The sequence below is a fragment of the Plodia interpunctella genome, chromosome 23, assembly GCF_027563975.2.
Source record: "Plodia interpunctella isolate USDA-ARS_2022_Savannah chromosome 23, ilPloInte3.2, whole genome shotgun sequence".
Taxonomy (NCBI): domain Eukaryota; kingdom Metazoa; phylum Arthropoda; class Insecta; order Lepidoptera; family Pyralidae; genus Plodia; species Plodia interpunctella.
The window spans coordinates 4,887,304-4,912,588 of NC_071316.1; the positions used below are offsets into that span (position 1 = coordinate 4,887,304).

The following is a 25,285-nucleotide window of genomic DNA, read 5'->3' on the forward strand; positions in this document are numbered from 1 at the left end:
AGAAGACGTTTCATCAGATGCATTATTTTTGCATTGATAGATACATTTTATTATTTTTCAAATATATTTATTTCAAATAACAACTATTAACATAATATTAAGGTCAAGGAAGATTAAGCACAGCATTGTTTTTGTTTGTCAATTGTGATTTCACGTGAAAATAAATCTGTACTCAATCGCTTTTAGTTTCTTTCTGAATGCGATCCATTAAAAGCTGAAGAATGATAAATAAATTATATTACTTAATGCAGTTATATTTTTCAAATTTACTTATATCAATTTGATGGAAGTTTTCACACATATTTGTACAAATTAAACTGTTATTCAACTAATTCAAGAAAAATACATCTAAGTATCTTAATTTTGATTGTTGGTAAGGTAATATATTACGTAGGTAGTTAGCCAGCAATTGGGCAAATATTTTAGAAGTATTTTGAGTTTGCCCACCATAGAGGTCTAGGATGGCATGGTTCAATCTTTGCTTTCCATCAGGAAAAACTGCTATTGATCGCATTCAAATACGTGTACTTCTATACTCATATTATAAACGGAAAAGTCTGTCTGTCAAGATTCCCGTCTAATTCGCTGAACCGATTTTGATGATAATAGTAGTTAAAAATTTGTATGTAAAATGCTATGAGCTAAGCCGCAGACAACTAGCTATAATAATAATAAAAACCATATGTACCTGTAGCAAGGAACACATTACGTATGTGATTCCAAACGCCGGCTGAATGGTGACAACGCCTTGGAACACGAAATCTGCGACGATCATGAAGATGATTTGACCGAATACGGCGAGGACCAACAACATGCGGGCCACTTTAGCTGCAGCGGCTGTAAAGAAAGATGTTAATAAAAAATAATTCTCAATAAGGATATATTTAGATAAAATAAGAGTAAAGCTTATTTATAATATAATAATATCAATATATCCAGCGCAAATATATAAGCAGACCAGTCTCCCAACCAAATGGGAGAAGGGGTGGACGAAGAGCTCTTCAATCATAAATCGAAAAGGGACAAAAGTAGATATTAAACTTACTTCCAAAGAAGAGAGTCTTCCAGGGCCACTCGACGATCCTAGTGTCCTCGGGCAATACTCCAGGGATAGCAGTCTGGTGGAGATGTGTGGCGAGTCTCGAGGACTGAACGCAGACCAGGTTGCCTCCGATGCCGTTGACGATTGGTTGGAACACCTCGTAGCCTGGGTATTGGTCGACGGCCTGATCCAGCACGATGCCACCGATTCTGATGGAGATTTTGACATGGTAAATTAGTGAAAAAGAATTGAAATGTACCTATATTTGGAATCATCTTTCTGTGTTGATTCCAAATAGATATAGTAACTTGTTGACGGGAGTTAGTTTTATAGGATAAAACTAACTCACGTCCCGCTATGCGTCTGTCTGTTTAAAACACAAAGGTTCATGTGTATAATTTATTATGGTTTCACCCAAGCGACCAGGTCGGCCGCTAATACGTTGAAAAATGTCATGTGCGACTTTTCAACTATTGGGTTCAGCATAGCTAGATGTTCGAAATTTACTGTGATAAACTTAGAAAACGTTTATAACAATATTATATATAGACATCACATGGCATTTTATCGTCATATCTTTATTACTCATTAAAGTCACACCCTAATTATATTAACTGATACTAACTGATAATTATCAAATACTGAAGAAGAAAAAAGTCGTCACGATGTTTTTTTTTCACGAGAAACAACTGACCAAACCAAGCCACTTATGAAGTAAATAATTATGAGGAGTAGAATGATTCCTTTCCTGAAACATCCTTATGGTATTTTCCCTTTTGGTCATCTCGTATACGCTTTTTTAACTGCAAGGTCCTCTCCCATTATCTCTCATTATCATCTGAGCGTTTTCTCAGTTGTCTTATCAGCCGTTGCGCGTCGGAGCCCAGGGTCTGTATTCCCACTTTTCATCTCCTCTTCGCACGTTATCAAACCATTAGCACCTCCTCTCCACACAGAATAGCAAACAGTGGATATTTTTGTATTTTCTGGTCAAGATTCTATTTGGGTTCTGAACCAGCGAAGTAAGTTTTGTATCGATCTTTAACTTCAACGATTAATATAAAATGTTCCTCTTTATATTTGTTCGTCTGTTGATAATGAAGATGACTCACCCACTAATGAAGAGCGCCGAGATGACCGGAGTCCAGCCAGTGGTGAGAACCTTTTTGGTGTACTTGTTCCTGTAGACCACGAATACCCACAAAGGTAGCAGGCTGTAGTACACACACATGAGGGTTATTGGCTGCCAAAGTGACACCTCTGGAAGAGAAAGAAAGAGAATGAGTAAGCACACAACAAAACAGTTGACATATGGAATGGAAATTGGCAACAGAAATAAATAAATGGTGGCGTGTGGTACCGCGCCCTAGAATAGGCCATTCCAAATCCTCCCATGGATGTTGTACGAGGCGACTAAGGGACACATACCTTAACAGCTGATAGGCAACAATAGCATCCCCAAATATAGTTGACGTCAGGCAGGCAGGCGGATGTAAAAGCATAGCCAAATCTTCAAAATTTAGTCGTTGATTATTTACGCGAACCCTGGGCGTCGGGGCGTCACAGCTACGAATATAATCGCAACACGCGAGGACGAGTGAGTGGAAATAAATATATAGAAGGAATTCCACCAACCGAGCGCTTTAGGCAATGATGATGATGAAGTATAATATAACAAATATTATAATTTCTTAGTGAATAACACATGGCACATGAAGAAGAAGGCATAACAATATTTGTTATGTCTTCATATGCCTATTCATTACTGAATGGATACGGCCAACAGCTGTTAGCTCCTTAAATGTTGTCTTATCCAGAGCTAGTCTGGATAATTCTTCGACTGTTTTGACTTCCAACAACGACTAGCAATGTACCGTTCTAAAAAAATATGAAGTTTACTTGGAGTTAAGCGAGAAACGTCTTAAGGAAATTCCCAAATTCCGGTGAGAATATTTATAGGAAATCTCCGGAAATTTTCTAGGGAAGAAATAGCTCGGCGGCATAAAAGCGAAGGAAATGGTTTCACCATCAAAATGTGCAAAGTGCGCCAGTTGACTTTGACAGTGTCGTCAGGCTTTGACAATGGTTGTTGACCAATGGCAACAGAATGTATGTAAGTACTTATTTCTTTTTTCTTGAAATTTCCCAGAAAGATTTATGAATCGACTGATTTTTTATAATAGTGCTTTACATGCACTATATGTATATATATAACTATGGAAACCTACAAAAGCCGTTATAGATGCTTTTATGATACATTTGCGTGTGCAAATAATATATTATACATTCACATACATAAATCATAATCGTTATTGCAACAACTACTACAGGAAATCATAAAGAGACGTGTGTATTTATAGGGACAATCAATAATCACTTAACTAATTTAAAGAGGAAATGTTCGATGAGAAGTAACACATACAAAAGAATGATGAGAAACTGTTGTTCTTGATTTGTTTTATGTTTTATTGTAATAAAACAACTTTTCTGTGTTCCTGTTGCTCCGCAGGCTCAGGCTCCGCCCGCGTCTAAAAGTAGTTTTAAGGCAATATCTATAACCAATTGAGTATCGGATCACCCAGGATAGGCTTCCGACGCGGTATCTCCTCAACGCTCAATACCACGGTCATGAAGTTTTACACGTGGTTCCATGGTAACATTTAAATTGTGATAAGCAAGACCTGATAGTGGACCGGGAACAGCTCCCAAAGAAGGAGTTCCACAACGTTTTATTGCACAGATGTTTTTTGTTGCAAGTTCTCTCTGACGACAATAAAAGCATCTAAACTTTGACATACCTGATCGATCAGCGCTGTGTGGTCCTTTGTAAGTTGAAATAATAAAACAAATCGTAAGTAGTTCAGTGTTTTCATAAACATTTAGTGCTGTAATAACAATCCTACAAGCTACACATAACTAGCGAGTTAGAAGAAGTTAAGAGTTACTAATATCCCTTCGTTTGCTTTTACATAGGTACCTCAAAATTATTTTTTGACAGAAAATTTTCAAGATGTTTACTCTGAACGCAGACATTGCTCGATTTATTTTTTTTAAAAGACAATATTTTTCACGTTTGCAAGTTTGGAAGAAATGCCTGCCATTTCCATTTTTCTTTCGTGGGTTTACCGAGAGAAAGAATTAGTACCCTTTGTATTTTTTCTCCTGTCTATCTGTACGCCACACAGTAAAAACTACCGGACGGATTTTTGTACGGTTTACACCAATAGATAGTGTGAATCCTGAGGTAGGTTTAGGTTATAATTTATATGGTTTATTCGAGGGAAGAGCTAGTAATTTGATAAATAAATAAATATAAAACGGCATTAAAGAAAAAAATAACAAAGGAGCACTCACGTATTTGCTCGTACATATACTGGGCGGTGACTGCGAGGACGGAGTTGCTGACGATGTCGCCGATAGAGGCCGCTAGCGGTGTGGCCACGTTGTCAGGGTTCACCTTGAACTTGTGGGACCCGTAGATCACCATCACCATCACGAAGTCTGAAATGAAGATGTCGATAATGAATTAAATGATAATAAAGATGCGCATTTTGCAAATGTTTAAGTATTCAATGGTGAAATAGATAAAAATTATATAGTAGATCATGGGCTCCACTTACTATGATTAAGGAAGATTTTTATATTGATAGACTTAAAAAAGAAACTTTATCTTATAGGAGTCTGAGTAGATGTTTTTGAGCATGTAAATAAAGTTTTAATTATGATGTTGATGGCACTGCAAAGTCAAAATCCTGATGAGGTTCCACATTCTTTATTATTGAGGTTGAACAGTTTTATTCTGACGAAAAATAATTCTGACGAATGTGTATTAAATCGTATGTGGAGGCAAATCATGCCGTAATATTGTATGTTAAGCGTGTTTTATACAATTGCAATGTTTTATAATACGACTTGAACCGTTGTTGAGACTGTGTGTAAATGAAACGCAAATCAAATCGACAAATGCAAAACTTATCAGATACTAATCTGATTCAAAAATATAAAATATCTGATAGAAATTTTTATATTTTTGGTCACATGATCGTTTGTCAATTAAAAGAAACTCTGGATCTCATTGTTGTCTAGTATAGTCTTAATTATCATATCTAGATCATTGCTTCTAGTCTTTTGTTAAAACAGTGTTTAATTTATTTAGCATTTAAATATATTCTGTATTAACCAAATCACGAGTATGTTTAGTGTTTACTCAAACCTTATCTGGTCGTGTCTTCAAATAAAATGTATCATTTATCTACTACAACATTATTGTTAAAGTAATATTGTAATTAAGTATTATCTTTTAATTAAGTATAGCTTAACTTAATCTTGTATTTAAGTATAGCTTTTAATGCAATTCTTGCAAATAGATACACTTTAGTCGTATTTCATACGCACGTACACTCATACACAACAGCAAACCACAATGTCTTGCTTCTGTTACTTCAAATTGTGTTTATTTCGATCCGATGAACATGTAAAAATCGTAATGTAAATTGTAAAACGTTCTGGACGCTGCGATACAAGCATCGCTTAGTGCAGAGTCCACAGTCCAACTAACTTGTAAATTGTAAATCTTATTATTATAGATAATAATCTACGGCTATATTTGGTTAGTTGTCATTGATATTTTTGCAAAAAACCATGTCTAGATAAGTGTTTAAGAAACAGCAAATAATGATATAAAGATAAATGTACCGAAGACTAATTTAATATCAATCTTCATAGACGTATTCCTCATGACTGAGGGTCGTGGTCATTACATGGAATGAAAAACACGTAACATGCCAATGTCCATTAATAATGCCAAGAAAGGCATTATTAATGGAGTGGTTTGCCATTGCCTTCTCCATTTCACACACAAGTTAATAACTAACAAGTGTGCAGGCTTCCTCACGATGTTTTTCCTTCACCGGAAGCAAGTGGTGATCTATGAAAACTACTACACACGACTCAGATTGGAATACAAACTCATGTGGCACGAGTAGGATTCGAACCTGGGACCTTTCGATCCTCAGGCGGGTGTAATGGTTAACCATTACACCACCACTGCATCATCTATAAATAACATTGAAGATCTTACCTAGGACAAAACAGGTGGTGGTCGCAGTAAAGACAGCAGAGGCGATGATCAACAAGATGTAGTTCCCGTTCAACTGTCTGTCTGTGATTGTGTTCACGACTATGGCGAATATCGACACCACAGTCGATGCCACTATTGCTTGCACCTGTAATTATATAGTTGCAACTTTAAAAAATGCTATTATTCTATCATCTTATAGTCATAAATATAGTAAAATCTATTCGGACAATGTTTGCAAAGGTTAGGACAAAATAACTGCTCAGTCAACATCATTAATTTAGCATGTAACACTTTTAAATGTAACGGTGCCTACCAGATCTACAGACATTCATATGGTATGCGTAACTTAACCAAACGTTATCGAAGTTCATTGACTCGAAGGTCTATTAAGAGATAGATTGATTGATAGATTTACAAGTAATGGAAGATAATAATTTTGTACTTGCTTTATTAATATTTATTGACTAAGCACCTGGGTGATAAACACATGTTGAGCCAATCAATGGTCTTTTATTTTACTTTCAAATTCAAAATCAAATCAAATTCAAATCATTTATTCAGAAATTAGACCTTCACAGGCACTTTTTCTCGTCAATTTTTATATTTATAGTTATTTCTCACAACCTACAAACTACTGGCATTTCGGAACTACCACTGCTGAAAAGAAATGTCGAAAGAAACTCATTTGAACAGTGAAAGAACACTTTATTATCCTTACATCTATACTATTATTATAAAGAGGTAAGCGTTTGTGACTTTGTATGTTTGAGACGGCTAATCTCCGAAACTAACGAACCGATTTCAAAAATTATTTCACCATTACAAAGGTACATTATCCAAGCTAAATTTTATCGCAAAATTCCCACGGGAGCGAAGCCTCGGGCAACATCTAGTTAATTATAAAACAAAGCAGTTTGCCGCATCGCACGGATTTTAATGTGGTTTCAACCAGCAGATAGTGTAATTCCTGAGATAGGTTTAGGTGTACAAATTATTTTTACCCGTCACTCGTATTATTATAATCTATCTCCACTCTCTACTGTATCTCTACTGTATAAAGGGAGATTACTAGGTCGCATTAATAAAAAGAAATTTCTTTGGTTTCTATTATAGTCTCGTGAAGACCCCACATCATAATTTTTCTTTCCTATGTACAGAGATAGCCCAATTACAGTTTTATTACATGTATATAAATTTAGGAAGATTTACAGCTAAGTAAAAAAATATATAGAACACTAGCATTTGCCTGCGGATTTGCTCGTACGACTTATTTTGCGAAAGGGGAACACAAAATTTCAATCCCCCTTATAGTCAATTGGGTGTTGATTTTTGAAAAAAAAAATAGCCTACGTTCGAACGGGAGCCTTGAACTATATCCACACCAAATCTCATCAAAATCGATCCAGCGGTTTAGCCGTCAACGCGGAATAGGCAGACAGACTTTTGTAATTATATGATATTATAATTACAAAAGTCTGTCTGCCTGTATGGATGAAACAAACAGAGAGCCAATCAAAATTCTCCACAAGTAAAGAAATCTACCAATAATCTAAATCTACTAACCTGCACAAGAGATACATTGCCGACGACCATGGAGATGACTTCTCTTGACGACTCCATGTTACCCAGGTTCGCTTGTGTCGACAGCCGCGACGCCAAGCACATGTCCAGATTACCTGACAACAAAAACAGTCCGTTTATAAAGATAGGGGCGACATTACATATAAGAATACAAAATTGCGGTCAAAATACGGAAGTGCTGAATCGCGACAGCAGAGTTTTTATGCTGGGTATTTTTTAACCATAGTATACTTAAAACAGACGGACAACGAAGTGATAAGGGTTCCGTTTTTACCTTTTAAAGTACGGAACCCTAAAAATAGCTTTAAAAAAACGGCACGTGGCAACTCTCATATCAACTACGCAATGTTCGCTCATTCAAGTCAGCCTCTGTTTTTGATAGATAGCCGGCATCAGAATTACCACTAAGCAAAGACAAAGAGAGGGGATGCCAATGCAATTTCTCTAACAAAGGTCGAGTGACAATACGCGGGTTTCAGTCAGACGAGTGGGGTAAACGGTTTCGTCCGTTCCGAACAAATAAACCACGTCACTATAAGTGATGTCTTTTATGGTAACTTTCATTTGATACACTATCTATCACAAACATATTTTTCTGTGATTTTTACAATTGGAGACACATAACTCGATTTTTAAATAGGCGATGGGGGAGACCTTTGCCCAGAAGTGGGACAATAAAGGTTATAATAGTTAGGTTAGGTTAGGAAGAAATATTTTCTTGTCCACTTTTTACTACTTCTTCATTAACTTACAGTTTCAAAAGTTTGAAAGGTAGTTTATAACTGTAGTTACCGTTTTTCTCTCGTCTTTTTAATAAACCATAAAAGGCGATAATTAAACCACGAAAGATCGTGTTTACGTATAACTTCATTAGGGCAAAATCGCATTCAAGAAGCTCATAAATTTCTCCCAAGTCTCGCTGCTCAGTGTTTCTACCTATTGGATTAATTAATTTAGTCCCTACTTAAGGGACCTTCTGTCTTAAGATATTACGCAAGTTATTATCATATCAATATTAAAAATCTTTTAGGTTTTAAATAAATAGATAGACTTGGCCAACCCATGAAAACACAATGTATCATACAAGTAATACATATTATATTGGATGTTTGGATGGATACAATAAAGCTTGTGACATAACTACAGTAATATTATATTTAATAATGAGGCATATAAAATATACGTAATCCGCGTAATACAACAATAATATAATCATATCAATATTAACCACTTATGTTTCCTTAAACGAATTGTTATTATGATATAACTAACGTTATTTGTCTAGGAAATTTTGGCAGTCTATTCCCCTGTACCGATATATTTGAATAATTTGGACTACAGGTCAAGTTTTTCGTCCCATAAATAAGTATCTATCATAGTTTAGGGGTGGAATTTGGATATGTCTATATATATACATATATATATATTTTAATATATATATTTAGAACTTTAATGATAATATTGTTTACTATTCACCAATCGTAACCCATACCCATCATCATCATTTTGGCTCCATCCATCAACACAATCACAACACAATTCTATAAAAAGAAATCCCCCTGTCGGCAAGTGATAAACTCAAAAACTACCGGACCGGTAGTAGTAATTTTTGGAGAGTGACATAAGGTACATTTTGGCGCGGGCAAAATCTGTCACTTTATTGCACGAAGTAGACAGACATCTTACATCTTAACGATTCTACAGACAGAGTACGAGTACCTACCTACAGTTATTGCTGTAATATTTAGATAAACCTAACATTTCTACGTCGCGTGTAACCCACAATCTTTTAATTACATTATTTTTTACGCTACAAGATTAGGATTTGTACTTAATAATTTGGACAAACAATTTGCTATGGAATTACTATTTGGTATTACTGTCATTAAATATTATTAACTTCCGCATTTGAGTATTTTAAGAGTCAATGTGTCATTTGCGTTTTATGGCAGAGGCAAAGGTTTGATCTCGTTTTACGTCGTACATTTGTAACCTTATTTCATGTAAGTTACATTAATACATTCTAATAATATTACTTATATATTTTTGGAAAAACCGTTCTAAACGTTTAAAACGGTAGTATTTATACGGCACGCAATCGTAGACCTAAAAATATTATTATAATAAGTAGAATTTCAAAAATCTATCGAGAAGTAGATAAGTACCAATCATAGGTCATGTTCAGTCAATCTATACTTACTATTATTATAAAAGGGGTAAGCGGTTGTTAATTTTTTATGTTTGAGGCGGGTAAACTCCGAAACTACAGTACCGATTTCAAAAATTCTTTCACCATTAGTAAGGTACATTATCTAAGATTGCTATAGGCTATATTTTATCTTAAAATTCCTACGGGAGCGAAGCCCAGTGCAACATGTAGTTTAAAAATAAAATGGTTACCATGTTAATTTTATCGCGATTGCTCGACACTTTCGGTAAAATATAAATACCTATTATGATTACAATGTTGAACAATTTTATGAAAAATAGGTTACGTTACGAATGTACACCATAAAACGAAAGTCGATACCATCGCCTTAAAAGGCTCTATACAACGTTCTGGCAATATGATTCATAAGTTGTTTAAGAAGAGATTATAACGCGTGCATTAACACTTCCGCAAACTGCACGCGCATTCGTGTGCGCCGATTTATAAAATTAAAAATAGCCTTCAAATGTCGTCCTTTAAAATTTCCGGACAATACAATACTTGAGAGACACTTTACCCACACTTGCCGAGACGTAACATAGCATTCAAACGGACAACGAACCCTTATTTAAAACAATTGACAATGTTATCACTAATGATAACAGTCCTTGAGAAAGTGATCTGTACCAGAAACTAATCAATTAAAAGGGGAAATACCCATATTTGTTTTAAGGCGACGCACGCATTGACAATTTAATATTAAGTTAGGGATTTGTATTTTTTAATAATTAAAAATTTAAAGTGATAATTAATTAGCCAATTCTTCACTTCAGTATTAACTAGATTTTTGTCTGTTTCAATATACATAAGTTTGTTAAATAAACTATATCATGTCCCACTACCAGGCAAAAGCACACTCTTGTCAACTTTTATAAAGGAAAGATATTTTTAACAGTTACCTCTTCTTAAATGGTGTGTTGTATAAGGAAGCTAGCGGCCCGTCCTGGCTTCGCTCGGGTAAAACAATAATAAATTGTATACATAAAACCTTTATCTTGAATCACTCTATTACAAAAATCCGCATTAAAATCAGTTTCGAATGTTTAAATACATAGGGACAGACAGTCAGACAGCGGAAAGCGAGTATCTAGACCGATTTAAACCTGTAAATTTTCGTAGCCAATTAATTTAAACTGGCACTTAAAATGTTAGTTGGCATTTTTAAAAATTAACTGAAATTTTTAATTCAAATAAATTAAGTTTAATACATTTTAAAAAGTAACAAAAAAAAGTTTTAACAACGAGAGTTGCGTGGGTTCTGTGTGGAATTATATGTTCAGTGATGCGTCGCCTTAAATATTATTTAATGTAGGCTCCACACTATCGCCGAACTCGGACAGATGACGACGTGAATGCATGAATATTGCGTAGTTTGTATGATTGCTTTTATTTACCGCAATAAAAAAAATCATCAATGTTTACCGAATTCGCCAAAGTTTGGCGAAATTTTCGCATTTTAATAGTGTAGAGCCGGCATAAGACATGCCAAATTTAGTTCATTTCCTGAATGAAAACAAAAAAATAAAAAGTACTACAAAAACATGGTCAGCAATAATAGTTCCTGTGTTGAGAATTGTCATCGTATATAATTCTTGTCTAAGCGATGTGTAATTGTATCATTTCGAGGACAAGTGGTTAGTTTTTAAGTGGTAAGTATTTAGCGAGAAGGTAATGACAGATTTTTATCAACATCCCATTATAACTACGTCCGTATACATAGATAAGTTTGTAAATCAATCTGACTTATGTATAGTAGTTTTCATAGGCTACCACTTGCTTCCTACTTCTTATTCTTCTTCTTCTTGTAGTGCCCCTCCATTACTTGCGCTTCCGGTGAAGGGAAACATCGTTATAAAACTTGCACTTTGGTTGATGATCAACTTGTGTGTGAAATGGAGAAGGAAATTACAAACCACTCAATTAATATTGGCAAGAAAGTCGTTGTGTATGGCGCTGTCTCCACGAGACAGCGCCATAGAAAGTGTATAGGAATACGGCTCACGACGATAATATCGCCGCGATTCACAATGAAATCCTACGAGAATCGCTTCCTCCTCCGGGATCCAAGGTATCAGCTACATCAACATCAAATTTCATAAAAATTGGTACAGCCGTTTGAGCGTCAAGAAGTAACAAACATACTCAAACTTTCGCGTTTATAATATAAGTGGGATTTCTTACCTTTTAACCCAGATAGTGAAGGAACGAGTACAAAAATGGCAGACACGTTGACGAACACATCCCAGTCCTGCAAGGAAGATAAAAAAGATTACTTAGGTTTATAAATAAATATATTTATTGAACTTCAACCTTTCATAATCGTGGATACTGAGTTTGTAGATTTTTCATCCGGAACGTTGTAGGCCTACTTGAATTCCCGTTTGAAAATTTCTTCCGGCTAAGGGAAATTACCGTGAGCAAACCCGAGTTTACATCACGAAGCTGTGAAGCCCCGAAGCCCGGGGCCAGCTTGAAACATAATCCTTTAAATTTTAAAGGCAATTGCTGTCTACTTACTGGTGCATTGTGTATTTCGACTTGAAAAGTTGGTATTGGTAAATAGTTTTTCTTACTTTCTTTCAAAAAACCCACATTTGTTAATTTGCCTCTTTAGAGAAAAGGCTGCGGTGAAGTTTGTTGCGCCGTTTATTCTCCACCTGCGCTTTGACAGTCGGCAGTAGACTTATTTTTAAGTAAACTTCGATCGTGGAGTAGTGATGTATATCATCCAAAGTTGAATTAAGTATTGTGAATTTGAATAAGATGAAGACCTACCTTGACGGTCCCCAGGACGAGACCAGCTCCGATGGTTCCACAGCCAGCTATGAAGAACGGCACAGCCACTTGCATCAGGGTGTTCCACCATCTTTCCTCTTTCTTCTGCAACAAATGTCCACGTTACAGTCACAAAAGCAATGCTTATTTCATTAATATGAATGTATCTTTGGAATGGCATCGACGTGCCACGAAGGTTAACTTCAACGATTTATACGAATTTTTGTAATAGTAGTAGTAATAGAGAGGGGAGGCTTATGCCCAGCAGTGGGACATGCTATAGCTACTGAAAAAAAATCACTAAACAGAAACCTGTCACTATTTAATCTCAATTCCACCAATAAGTTCGCCATATAGCCAAATATGGCTTTAGAGTTTCACAACTTTTGACTATGTCTACACCGTAACGATTAAAGACGTGATATGTACTATAACTTGTATTTAGATATGTCTCTCTCGACATCTCAGTGTTTCCCCGGTCGCTTCCTCAGGCATAGATCGTCGGAGCCCAAGGAATTTCAGATGGCTAGTCATCAGCAAGTTTAACCCAAGTGACCTTGTGCAGAGTTTTGCATGCAATGCATTGACAAAGATTGTGCGAAGTGGAGAATAACAAGTAGAGAGTGACACAGCTTGATTATCCAAGCGATAACGTAAAAATATTTTTTTTTGCACTTTAGGTTTATAGTCACTTTTTCTAATAGGTATGTGATTTCGTCGGAGCCGGAAATGAAAGGTCTCGGTTTTTCCCCACTAAATGGCAGTTTGTAACAATGGCGATTGGTACTTGAGTCATACAAATTTTCAAGAAATAATAATAAAGAAGAACTTCGTTTTTTTTTGCCTCCGTCAATGGCATGAGGTGTAATGATAGGAAGTGGTCGTGTCATCAGTATTCATCACAAAGACAAAAAAAATGGAAATAATAATTACAATGAAATGTTTTTGAGGAAACTTAACGTAACTGTTTTGGCATATACGAGGGCTGCTATTTATGTATCCGGAATAACAAAATTAAACAAACATATATTATTACATATGGTTTTATTGTTTCTCGAAGTATTCTCCGCGATGATCTATGCACTTCTGCATACGATGAAACCAATTTTCAAAGCACTTTTTCCATTCTGATTGAGGTATGTCCAAAACGTGTGTTTTGAACGCATCAACGGCCTCTTCGCGGCTCGAAAAACGTTGACCACGTAATTTATTTTTAATGTTTGGAAATAAATAAAAATCATTGCGTGCCAGGTCGGGGCTGTACGGCGGATGACCCGTCAATTCAATCTTTTGACCCTCCAAAAAATTATTTGTTTCAGCCGACTTGTGGCAGCTAGCATTGTCGTGATGAAGTATGATTCTGCGTTGTGGGTTGTTCTTTCGTATTTTTTCAAAGACTTCTGGCAAACAAATGGTGGTGTACCATTCAGAATTAACCGTCCTACTATTCTCTAGTGGCATTGTAGCTACATGTCCGTTGATACCAAAAAAACAAGCGACCATTTGCTTTAAAGTGCTTCTCGCACGAACAACTTTTGTTGGATTCGGTTCATCTTGAAAGACCCACACCGTTGACTGCTGTTTAGTTTCAGGGTCATAAGCATAGATCCAGGTTTCGTCACCTGTGTAGATATTATAAACAGCTTTTGACGTGCCACGGTTGTATTTTTTTATCATTTTCTTACACCAGTCGACACGAGCCTGTTTTTGATCTACGCTCAAGTTGTGCGGAATCCAACGCGAACAAATTTTTTTAACAATTAAATGTTCGTGTAATATCGCGTGTATACTCGTCATACTAATGCCCAGAGAAGCCTCTATCTCGCGGTATGTAACATGACGATCTTGCATTACTAATTGTCGCACAGCATCAATATTTTGTTGTACCACTACCGATTTAGGACGACCCTCCTTAATTTCATCCGTGAGCATAGACCGTCCACGTTGAAATTCCTTAAACCAATAATACACAGTGGTTTTCGATGGTGCTTCATCTCCAAAAGTTAAAATCAGTTGTTCGATGCACTGTTTTTGAGTTAATCCACGCCGAAAATCATAATAAATCATCGCGCGAAAATGTTCACGAGTTAAATCCATGGCAATGAAGACAAGCTATTTTCAAAATTGGCGCCAATTGAAAAAAACAAATGACAGGGACATGAAAAATATTTATTCTCTAGCCGAAGAGTTCTATTTTCAAATGTTGTAATTACTTTTTAAATATTCTAGAATTATTGGCCAGTTCCGGATACATAAATAGCAGCCTATGTACCATAATTACTTATTTTAGCTACAACGTTAGGACTTATATGTTAAACACCGAAGTGTGGCTACACCTTGGTTTGGCCACACTTCGACTATACTTAGGTACAGCCGGTCCGAGTTGGTTACAACTCCTGTTGTAGCCTACCTATTCAGATATGTTCGACCAAATCTACGTTAAGCGTTTATCGCTTCGGCTAGCAGTTGGTTACATGGAGATGCGTTTTTTAGACTCATGTTTAGGTAGTATATAAGTCAAGTATAGATAGATATAGAATATAAAACATTACAAAAAGGAAACTTAAGTCAAAATTTGCATTGTATTTGTAAGTTTTCATACTGTATTATGTCGTGGACATTAAATAAGTATGATTTTCAAAACCTAGATCTTAGTCATCTAAGAAACTGAATAACAAATCATTATAACAATGTGAGCCAAAAAATAATTATTTTCCTACCGTACAGAAGTAAACATCCTTGTGAAGGCCATGATTTTGTCAGATTTAACAAAGCAAAAATACTTATGTCATAATGATTGATGAATGATTTTGTCAACAGACAACTTTTTAGATGTAAGCAGTAGTGTACAGTGACATACAGACGATCATGGGTATGACAAGTTTATTTGTTAGACATATTAAAAAGCCGTTCCATAGCATTCCATAATAAGCTTAGAAGATTACACCATAGTTAATTATTCACCGGCAATAGTGTAATATTATCAATAATCATCAAATACCTAAACTTAAGAAAATAATCCGTATTTATTTATTACCAGTAAATTCGAGTAATGGAGATATTGATAACATCGTAATAAGTGGAAAATTTTTCGTGTTTGTCAACATGACGATAGGTGTTTATATTGGAATCTTCACATCTTATTTAGCAAAATGTTCTGACCATATACTTTGTTATAAAAAATGTGTAAAAAAACAATAACGGTAACATGATAGGGTCCAACACTGTCTGAGTTTCATTCGGCATTTCTTCTCAGCAGTGGTCGTTCCAAAATATCAGTAGCGTTTTGAGAAATTAATTTATTTTGTTGTTGTTAGGACAGAATCATCTGAGGTGATCGATGCTTGATCTTATACCACCGTAGTCACACAAGCTATGGCTTTTTTATTTATTTTCTAATGGAAACACTTGAACTGTATTTTCACCACTACAATGTTTAGCTTCTTCTTCTTCTTCCTATGCTTCTTCCTAGTATTTGTCGTTTTCGTGTGGCAGGTATGTCGATCCTGGATCCTTTCGTTCAACTGGACCTGTATCAAGTCCTCTGTTTCTCTTGTCACTGGCGTTAAAATTGTTTATATAATTGTAAAAAAGATTCGTGGCCCAGTATATTCAAATTATTTGTTTCCACTTTTGATTTGCGTGATTTTCATTAACGTGTACGTGCGAAATATTAATGTCAATCAGATCAACTATCTATAATGTTGTGTTGTGGTTAATCTCACATATTCGTATCATATTGTATGATCTTTCGACAGCTTATCTGTCTATTTCTTTTCATTCAAGTCTATCATAGATAAGGTCGTTGCTAATCTTTTAATTTACCACATTTGTTACATAGACTAAACTTAGGGATTAACCACCTTTATGACTAGAGCATTAGAGCATTAGAGCTTTGTATTTCTCGTTCGTCCGTTCGTTTACCGTCACAGGGACACTGCACACATCACTTTGTGTGTATATACATGTTCTGGTGCATTATATATAGTGCTATTCTATCTTTCTACTACTACAATCTTGATCTGCCGTGAAGCAATTTGCACTTGCAAGCTATATAGTTGTGTCACATTTTTCACTACACTTACCCGGTATCATAGATGAACAAAAAACAGAGCAAAACAACGCAATAACTACGTCTAAATCAAGCGTTTCGATGTATTTTCTTATGGCCTATGTTGTTGCATCTACAAACCATGTACGCACAGTTGCATCGTGCAGCATTTCGTCGCTCAATCAAGACGGTACAATAGCAAATGGACGACACACAATTTTATCTTGCCCACTTACCAATTCCGTTACGGGGCCGTCAGTAACGCTTTCTCGCTCTGCACCTTCATCGTCTTCGTCGTTTTCATTTGAATCATTATTATCTTCTTCTTTTTCTTGAATCAAGCAACGATGGGAATGATCACCCGATGAGTTTCCCGCCACCACTCCCTAAAACGCTTATTCATAGATTATGTGTGATCGGCGATGATGATAATTATGTTTCAAATATGGTTATAAACAAGAACACACAGATGAATATAGATTCTTTCAAAGTATATGATGGAAGATGAGATCCTTGCCGGTATATTTTATGCATTTTTTAAAAAGTCTTTAATACATATAAATTGAAATACATTGCCATGGTATTCGCGCGTGCCTATACTTGACCCGACTTTTTAAAATCTTATTACATTTTTAATTTTGTTACAATAAGTGTAATAATAAGCAATTTAAACTTGGTCCGAGTTAATTGATTCTTAATATTTGGAATAGATAAGACATAACTCTTGTGACAAAAAAGATGCTAACTAAAGATTGTCCTGGACAAAAATATGACTAAAAAGGATACAGAATAGATTTTTCTTGCAATTCATTTGTCAGAATAGACATAGGATTTACGCCCAAAGTTATGAAATTCGAAAAAAAAAATTGGTAATACGAAATAAATAATCCTGCTCCAGTGAAACAAAAATAAACACAAGCTTCTGACCTAGTCCAAAGCAATACCAAAAAACCACGTGAATCAAGAAATTGTGTGCAAAACAATAATGTAATTTTACAAATACAATCCCATAATCTGATTGTGTTTGAATAGTATCAAATGGTATAAGAGAGAACTAGTACATTCTCTATGAGGTGGGTATTTCAAGCGACGCGAGGTGATAATAAAGCCGATTATTTATTTATCAAAATTTTAAAAATAGTTTATCAGGCAATTAGTCAAAAATCAAATCATTTATTCAGAAATTAGGCCTTCACAGGCACTTTTTCACGTCATAATCTAAATTAACGTTAGTCGTGTACAGCCGCACGATTCCCAGCGTGTATTTGTTCACCAATAGCAGGTTCAGTGAAGATGATAATATAATAATTTATCAACAAGCTTAGCAATATCAATATTAAGTATTATGTAAATAACAGTGAGCAGAATTCAAAGTAATTATTGCATTATCAGAAATAACGAAAACGGTTGCTACACAACACTTCGCTAACATGTTTATTTCTTAATGACTTGGTAAATACGCTATTTACTTTTACTATCTTCAACCTGGAGTGCAATTTGATAGTGTGACGTGAGTCACACGTGAGTGATAGACCAACAAAAAGAATAAAATAGACAACAGATTCGAAATTGAGTCTCTAGAACACAAGTGTCTACCTAAAATTTGTGGAGTTTCTTTCATCCTTCTTGTCCTTTACACATTATAAAACAAAGATCTATGTCGCGTATGTATGTCGATAAACTCAAAAACTACTGCACGGATTCTCATGTGGTTTTCACCAATATATAGTGTGATTCCTGAGGATGGTTTCGTTGTTAAATTTATTACCTGAGCGAACCATAAAAGACTTAATTAAAAAGTTATATAGTTTTCCATTGCAAATTACGTGGTCACAATATACTAACCGGACTTTATAGGCCACCGTTTATAAAACTAGATAAAGGACTGCTTTAAAAAGTATTATTATACTTTTTAATGCAGTCCTTTATCAAGGAAAGCATAATTATATTTGCATACCTATATTCGGCAAAACGTGTAGGTCTAATTCATTTTGACTATTTGTACTCATGTTTTTAGCAAATAAATGTTTTCTTTCTTTCTTTCTATAATTAGCCCAGATATTTAAAATTTGCTTCTGTTTAAAAGAAATTGATAAAGATATGATGTTGCTAGTGTGCGCTCGGTACACTCTTAATAATTACTGTAAAGTTTACAGTACTAGTTAAGAGTGTTATTTTTACAGTTATTTTTACAGTGTAAAAATAAGTGAGAAACACATTTATAAGCGTGCCCGTTTCACTAGCATCTAAATTGTGAAGTGCTAGTGCTGCAGTTAAAATTATTAGCAGAGTAGGTACCTAATACCGAGGTATTTATATAGGATCATGGGAAAAGGCGCAAGAAAGGTACAATACATTCACAATATGATATAATACTTCCAATAGGTACCTATAGGTACTGGATGCTCCACTACCTATAGGAGTAGACTCATGTAGGCATAACATAAGGTACTTAATACACTCTGCTAGCGGTGTTTTTTTTTTGTGATTAAGTGGTGATAAGTAAAAATTTAAATAATACCCGAATTCTAGTTGGCTGCCATTCCCAAAGAAAGTTAACAAATTAATTTACTGAAAGAAACAGAATTCCATGTTTGAATTGAAAGTACGTAATTGAAGTCGAACAAAAACCGGTCTGAAAAATTGTATGCAAAAAACCTTGTGAATTATTTTATAACCCGGTCGAAATAAATGTGAACATCGCCGCATACAAACGTCATTTAGACAGGTCCAAACACAACTCTGTCGTGTTACATCAACATTGACAGCATTATGACATTTAAAAAAAACGAACTAAAGTGAATATTTGATGGATTTCGTTGTAATTATTTATGTATTCGAAATTGTATTTTAGTCTACTTATTATTTGTATTATATTCGTAGGCAGGTGACTTATAAAGCACTAAAAATCGACCAATAGCATACAATTTATCTATAATGACACCATACTATAGATTAATAGCATAAATGGTATATTGGTAGTACATAACTACAGTTAACATAAAAAGTGTAAATTGTCATTATTTACTTAATTGTGCCTATAAAATAATATCGCTAAGAACCACATTATATACGCTGCAACCCTGCCAATAGTTGCCTGGTGGTGCAGTGGTACTTTTAAAATTGGACGATACCACCTACTTTAATGACTCTAATGATGTGATGACCTATAACGCTAAAATAGTTATAATAACAATTTATAGTTGATTGAAACAACAGAAAACTGAATATAGGACATAAGTTTTAAACGTAAATACATCCATTTAAGTAATAATACGATGTGTGTTTGTTTGTTCTGCTAACACGTCAAAACCGTTTAGTGTCACATGTGAACATGTTTCATAGGTAGAGACTCTAGCAATTTGTGGCTACAAATTGCCGCGGAGAAGCGGGTGACAGCTATAGTAAATATAGTGGTTTCAGTTCTTCCGCTTAAAAAAAGCTAACTAGTACTTACCCCTGATAGTGGCTGTTTCTCTGCATCAGAATCGGCCAGCTTCTTGTCCGGGGGGTCGCCTGGACTCTTCAGTTCTGCGTTTATTGATGACATGGTGTATGCTTGGCCTCCAATATCATCTGTCAAAAATCAAAATCAAATCACTTATTCAGAAATTAGGCCTTCACAGGTACTTTTTCACGTCATATTCTAAATTAAATGATGTTTACCAAAGCAACAAACTACTAACATTTCGGATCGACCACTGCTGAGAAGAAATGCCGAAAGAAACTCATTCAAACAGTGTTGGTCCCTATTATCCCAGAAGCGCTTACCATTTTTTAAATATAAATTTATGTATAATTTTTTATCCAAAATATAATCCAAAATATATATTTTTTATAAAAAAAGGCGCATAATGTCTACATAAGCCACATGCGAGCATTAGCAATTTCAAAATCGTTTAACTTGTTGCCATGACCAAAATCGGTCGGACCCAATTGGACCTTCCGGAATACATATAATATTTAAACATACACTCGATTTGCCGACCTCCGTGGCCTAATGGTCATCATGCCGGACTGCTTCTACACTGGAGGTGTCGGGTTCGATACCCGGTCAGGTCAACATGGAAAATGATATTTTTCAGATTGATCTGGGTGTTGGATGTTTATCTATGTATGTTATAGAAAATAGTATCGTTGAGTGCTAATTCAACATGGGAATCCCATAACACAAGTTTTGAACTTACGTTGGGGCTAGCTCAGTCTGTTTGATTTTGTCCCTATATATATATATTTATTTGCTTTTTGGAAATTCAGGCCTTCAACATTATACTACCCTTTGCAAAATCATCATCATATCGAGCGTGTTAGGTATCGCTAACCCTGGTGTCAGATTTTATTCAAGTCGCCTAAAGGCATCTGACATGACTTTTACGACTACTTACCGCCATCTAGTGGCAGGTTAAACATTTTTTATCCATCACAAAAAGTGCACAACGCCGTGAAATAAGTTTTCACTTCAATGATGTTTCGGCTGTGATTTTACGGCCGTACGTCAACCCTACTTGGGAACGCTCTTGTCGCTTATAAGCTGCCAATGCTGTGTCCCTTAATCGCCTCGTACGACATCCAAGGGTGGTCATGAAGCAGTCCTAGTACAGAACAACATGTCGAGAAATAAGGCCGAATTATGTACCTAGTATTTTTTTCATGCCTATCCTGTGGTCTTAATCCACAACAAATTATTTTTAATTTTTAAATTGACTTTTACCAATATCTTCAGGTATTCCATCTGTAGCCCTAGTACCTTCATTGTCCGCCATCTTGATTTTTACACAAATAAAAACTCAAACACATTTGACCGCATATAATAAGTATATCTTTGGTATAATCATCAAGATGACTGTAGAAATTTGCACTGAATTTTTGTGAATACGAGTCGATATTATATAGCCAATCAGTATACCGATATAGATATGATTATATGGCTATATATTACTTGTAACGGATATATTAATAAAAAGGTGATTGTCGCTTTAATCTTTAAAAATCATTTACGTACTATTTGACTGATAAATTGAAATAAACGAGACACGCTATCAAGAAGTCTGACCGCCGATTTTGAGGGTAAATGGTATATATAAAATGGTAATAAGGTAAATATATAAGTGAAAGTTTTCATTGTTCCTTAAGGTATTGTCGAAATTGAAATTTCTAAATTTTTGTAATTATTTTTTTGTCACTACATTTTTTTACCACATTATTGATTTAAAAAAACGGTCAAGAGTGAGATAGACTCGCGCACCGAAGGTTCCGTACAAATTTGTAAGTTATAAAATGTAAAAGTGATGTTTCTTTACAAATGAAAAAACAAAATTAAAACAACAATATTTTTTTTCGGTTTATGCCATGTTCAAGCCCTTAGCTCCTTCATCAAACGTAACGTGTAATTCCACGCCCTTAACCGCACGTGACAAAATTTCAAATGGGATTTTAGAATTTTTGACACGAAAATTTTAATTGGTCATTCTTTTGTCTATGCTATCAAGCTTTTTATCTCTTTGTCGCATGAGATTAGTAGGTACTCCGTACGAAGCACTTATTACATTCATGCTTTGTCGTCTTGTTTTAAAGTCATCCAAGGATATGCGCACATGCGCAGTAGCCAAATTTTACGGCGAGAACCATACTAGTAACTAATTTCACGAATGACATGAAAATAATTTCTTCACTATAAATATTGATATCTAGCTTTAAATAGGTATATTTTATTATTGTTAATCAACAATAAAATACATTATATCTTATTATACGGCTATTAATCAATAATATCGTAATACTTAATTGTTAAAATATTGATATCGGATCTTTTATACACCAATCATAAAAATAAAACATGATGACTGAAAAATTGAATATGATCACAAAATGTCAAAATCTATAGAAAACAACGGAGCAACAACGTATGCGCAACTGAGTGGAATGGCTCTTACCGCTAATGGCAATTGGCTTATACGAGTATAGGATATTTAAATAAACTAAATAAACATTAGGACAAATCACACAGATTGAGCTAGCCCCAAAGTAAGTTCGAGACTTGTGTTATGGAATACTAACTCAACGACACTATATTTTATAACAAATACATATATAGATAAACATCCAAGACCCGGGCCAATCAGAAAAATATCATCAGAACTTAACGGACAAACAGTCAATGACCTGAACTTGTGGTGGGTACCATGTATGGTTGGCAGGCTACATTGTTAAGTTCCATCTAAAAAGAGGTGTGTTAAGGATGGTGCTTTCAGAAATGGATTTACACAATTTCATCCCAAAAAGGCCAGCGAAAGCCCACATTCACGTTAAGTTTGCGTCATAATTTAACCTATAAGAATAGCTGGCCCCCTAACCACAGACTTATATATTAACCTAAAGCCCGTGTCTGTTTCTTCCTTAATAAAACTTTTTTACAAAAATGTTATTTTTGCCACACGTTTTTTTTGTCGCGTAAATCACGTGTAGCAAACCGTTGACGAATTCCCTCGTTGAGAGCCGATCCTGGGTGCTCCATCAAGTCATGCTTATCATAATGATGAACAGCTATAATGGAAACTGAAGCGACAAGGAAAATTTCTACTCTATATGACAAACGGAAATAGGTGAAATTTTACTTGCACGATTTCAAGATTTGTATATATATGTGATTAACAAATACAGGTGAAATTAAATTAATAACTCTTGTATATGATTAACAAATACAGGTGAAATTAAATTAAAATTTCTTTTCTCGATTTTAACCATTTGACCGCACGCGTGGTCGCTCTGTGTGTTCCTACAGGGAATTACCCGTCAAAACCGTCTTTTCATTCAACCAATAAAATTTGCCTCCAATAAATTAACCTTTTTATTTGGCAACATTACGTGTGTGAGCGGAAAGACATTGACCTCTGTTATACTGAATTCTGTTAACTGAACTACTTTTACGTCAATGTTAACAAGTTTACTGGAATATCAAGTATATGGACATCCGGACAGTTTTATCCTTGAGGTCAGACTACGGATCTTACGGGGCTTGCTATAATTTAAAATGTATTACAACTGAACTTCGATCGTTGCGGCTCTTTCCCATGTCAATACGAAGTATTACTGCACATTTATCCAGCCAGAGTACAGCACTGTATGTTAGGTACACAAAAGTTTTGCCGCCTTTTGCTATGTCGATTAAAACGTTTATTTTAGAGTACTTTATTAATCCTTTCATTATGTAAGCAATCGTTTGTGAAAATATACAACCATGTAGCATATTCGGGTGCCGAAATATTAATATTGGGAAACATCGTTTTCCATAAGATAAAAAACTTCGAAAACTATGGGATACGCCTCACGCTGTAATTTTCGAGCCAGTAAATGGTCGAAAAGAAGTTCGGAATACTTCACACGTGAAGACTTATTAAAATATGGACTTCATACAGGTAAGATCTTCAGTCAAAATCAAGTTCATTTTAGTTTATGACACAGTTGACCGAATAATGCAGAACATAACCTAAAATAGTGTTATCATTTTCAGGATAATCCACCAAATCTTTCCTTTTTCCTCTCGCACCACGATTGCGAGAAGAGAAGGTATTTTTGGTCGCATATCTGCAACAATATTGAAAATTGGCGATTTTTGCCAACATTGGCAATGTTTGTGTACCTTAGTTGCACCAGTAGCGCCATCTGCGCTAAGCTTTGCGTAATATGCCCTATTATATGTTTCTCTTTAAAACTTGTTATATTGGCTTCGGCAACGATTGTCCTATAACATTATTTTTGTTAGTGTTATGCCAAAAGGACGGTTTCGCCAACGTCAATGTTGAGAATAGCCTTGTTTCCATTAAGAATAAATCTGATGCATTGTACTTTCTAATGATTAGTCATTATATGGAGATAACAAAAAACACAATTAATTGTTATTATTAATAATAAAAATTGTTTTTAGTAAATAAAATTGGAAATACGGATTTAGTCACGTCAACTAGACAGTAAAAACTTAGATCATTTAGTAAATGATTTAAGAGTAAAAAGTATATTAAATAATACCTACTTATTATTGTATCAATACTGTAACAATAAATTATTCGCGTATGAAATTACGAATTGACACGCAAAGGTACTAAGGGACATGTTACATTACATTCGACATGTCATGGTGTTATGTCGATAAATAGGAGAAATTAAAGGAAAATTAATATGAGGGTTCTTTATGGGACTAACAGAACCCAAATCAATTTTTTGGATTTTTTTCTGTCTGTATGATTTTTCGCGCATCACGTAAAATCTACTGTATGGAATTTGATGCGGTATTCACAGTTGTATAGCAGATGGTCTTACTTTAAACCTGATATAGGTTTCATCGCAATAAGTTGCTTCGAACCAGAGATATTGCCAAAAAATAAGTTATGGGCGAGCGCACGTAACATAAGCGGGTGAAGCCGCGGGCACAAGCCAGTTTATTTATGGATTTATTTCGATGGGTCAACATTTTTTAATAACAACATTGGATTGCTGTATTAAGAAAATGGTTAAAATACAAATGAACGGCTTAAAACGAGAAGGCGACTA

At 35.0% G+C, this 25,285-nt stretch overlaps 1 protein-coding gene across 8 annotated transcripts in view; it reads right to left on the minus strand.

The window, feature by feature from the left end:
• Positions 1-25,285, minus strand: part of LOC128680276 (solute carrier family 41 member 2-like) — a 77,570-nt gene that overhangs the window by 1,996 nt on the left and 50,289 nt on the right. For 3 of the 8 annotated variants that reach the window (XM_053763330.2, XM_053763329.2, XM_053763331.2), the window contains 12 exons: positions 20,196-20,314; positions 19,260-19,274; positions 16,975-17,124; positions 12,688-12,792; positions 12,094-12,160; positions 7,686-7,798; positions 6,123-6,267; positions 4,397-4,543; positions 3,841-3,864; positions 2,155-2,302; positions 1,046-1,251; positions 689-837 (listed from right to left, as the gene is read on the minus strand). In XM_053763330.2, coding sequence (XP_053619305.1) covers positions 689-837; positions 1,046-1,251; positions 2,155-2,302; positions 3,841-3,864; positions 4,397-4,543; positions 6,123-6,267; positions 7,686-7,798; positions 12,094-12,160; positions 12,688-12,792; positions 16,975-17,124; positions 19,260-19,274; positions 20,196-20,314 — 1,388 coding nt within the window. The remainder of the gene's footprint in view (positions 1-688; positions 838-1,045; positions 1,252-2,154; positions 2,303-3,840; positions 3,865-4,396; positions 4,544-6,122; positions 6,268-7,685; positions 7,799-12,093; positions 12,161-12,687; positions 12,793-16,974; positions 17,125-19,259; positions 19,275-20,195; positions 20,315-25,285) is intronic. The other 5 variants (XM_053763333.2, XM_053763335.2, XM_053763336.2 and 2 more) reach the window with 3 other exon arrangements.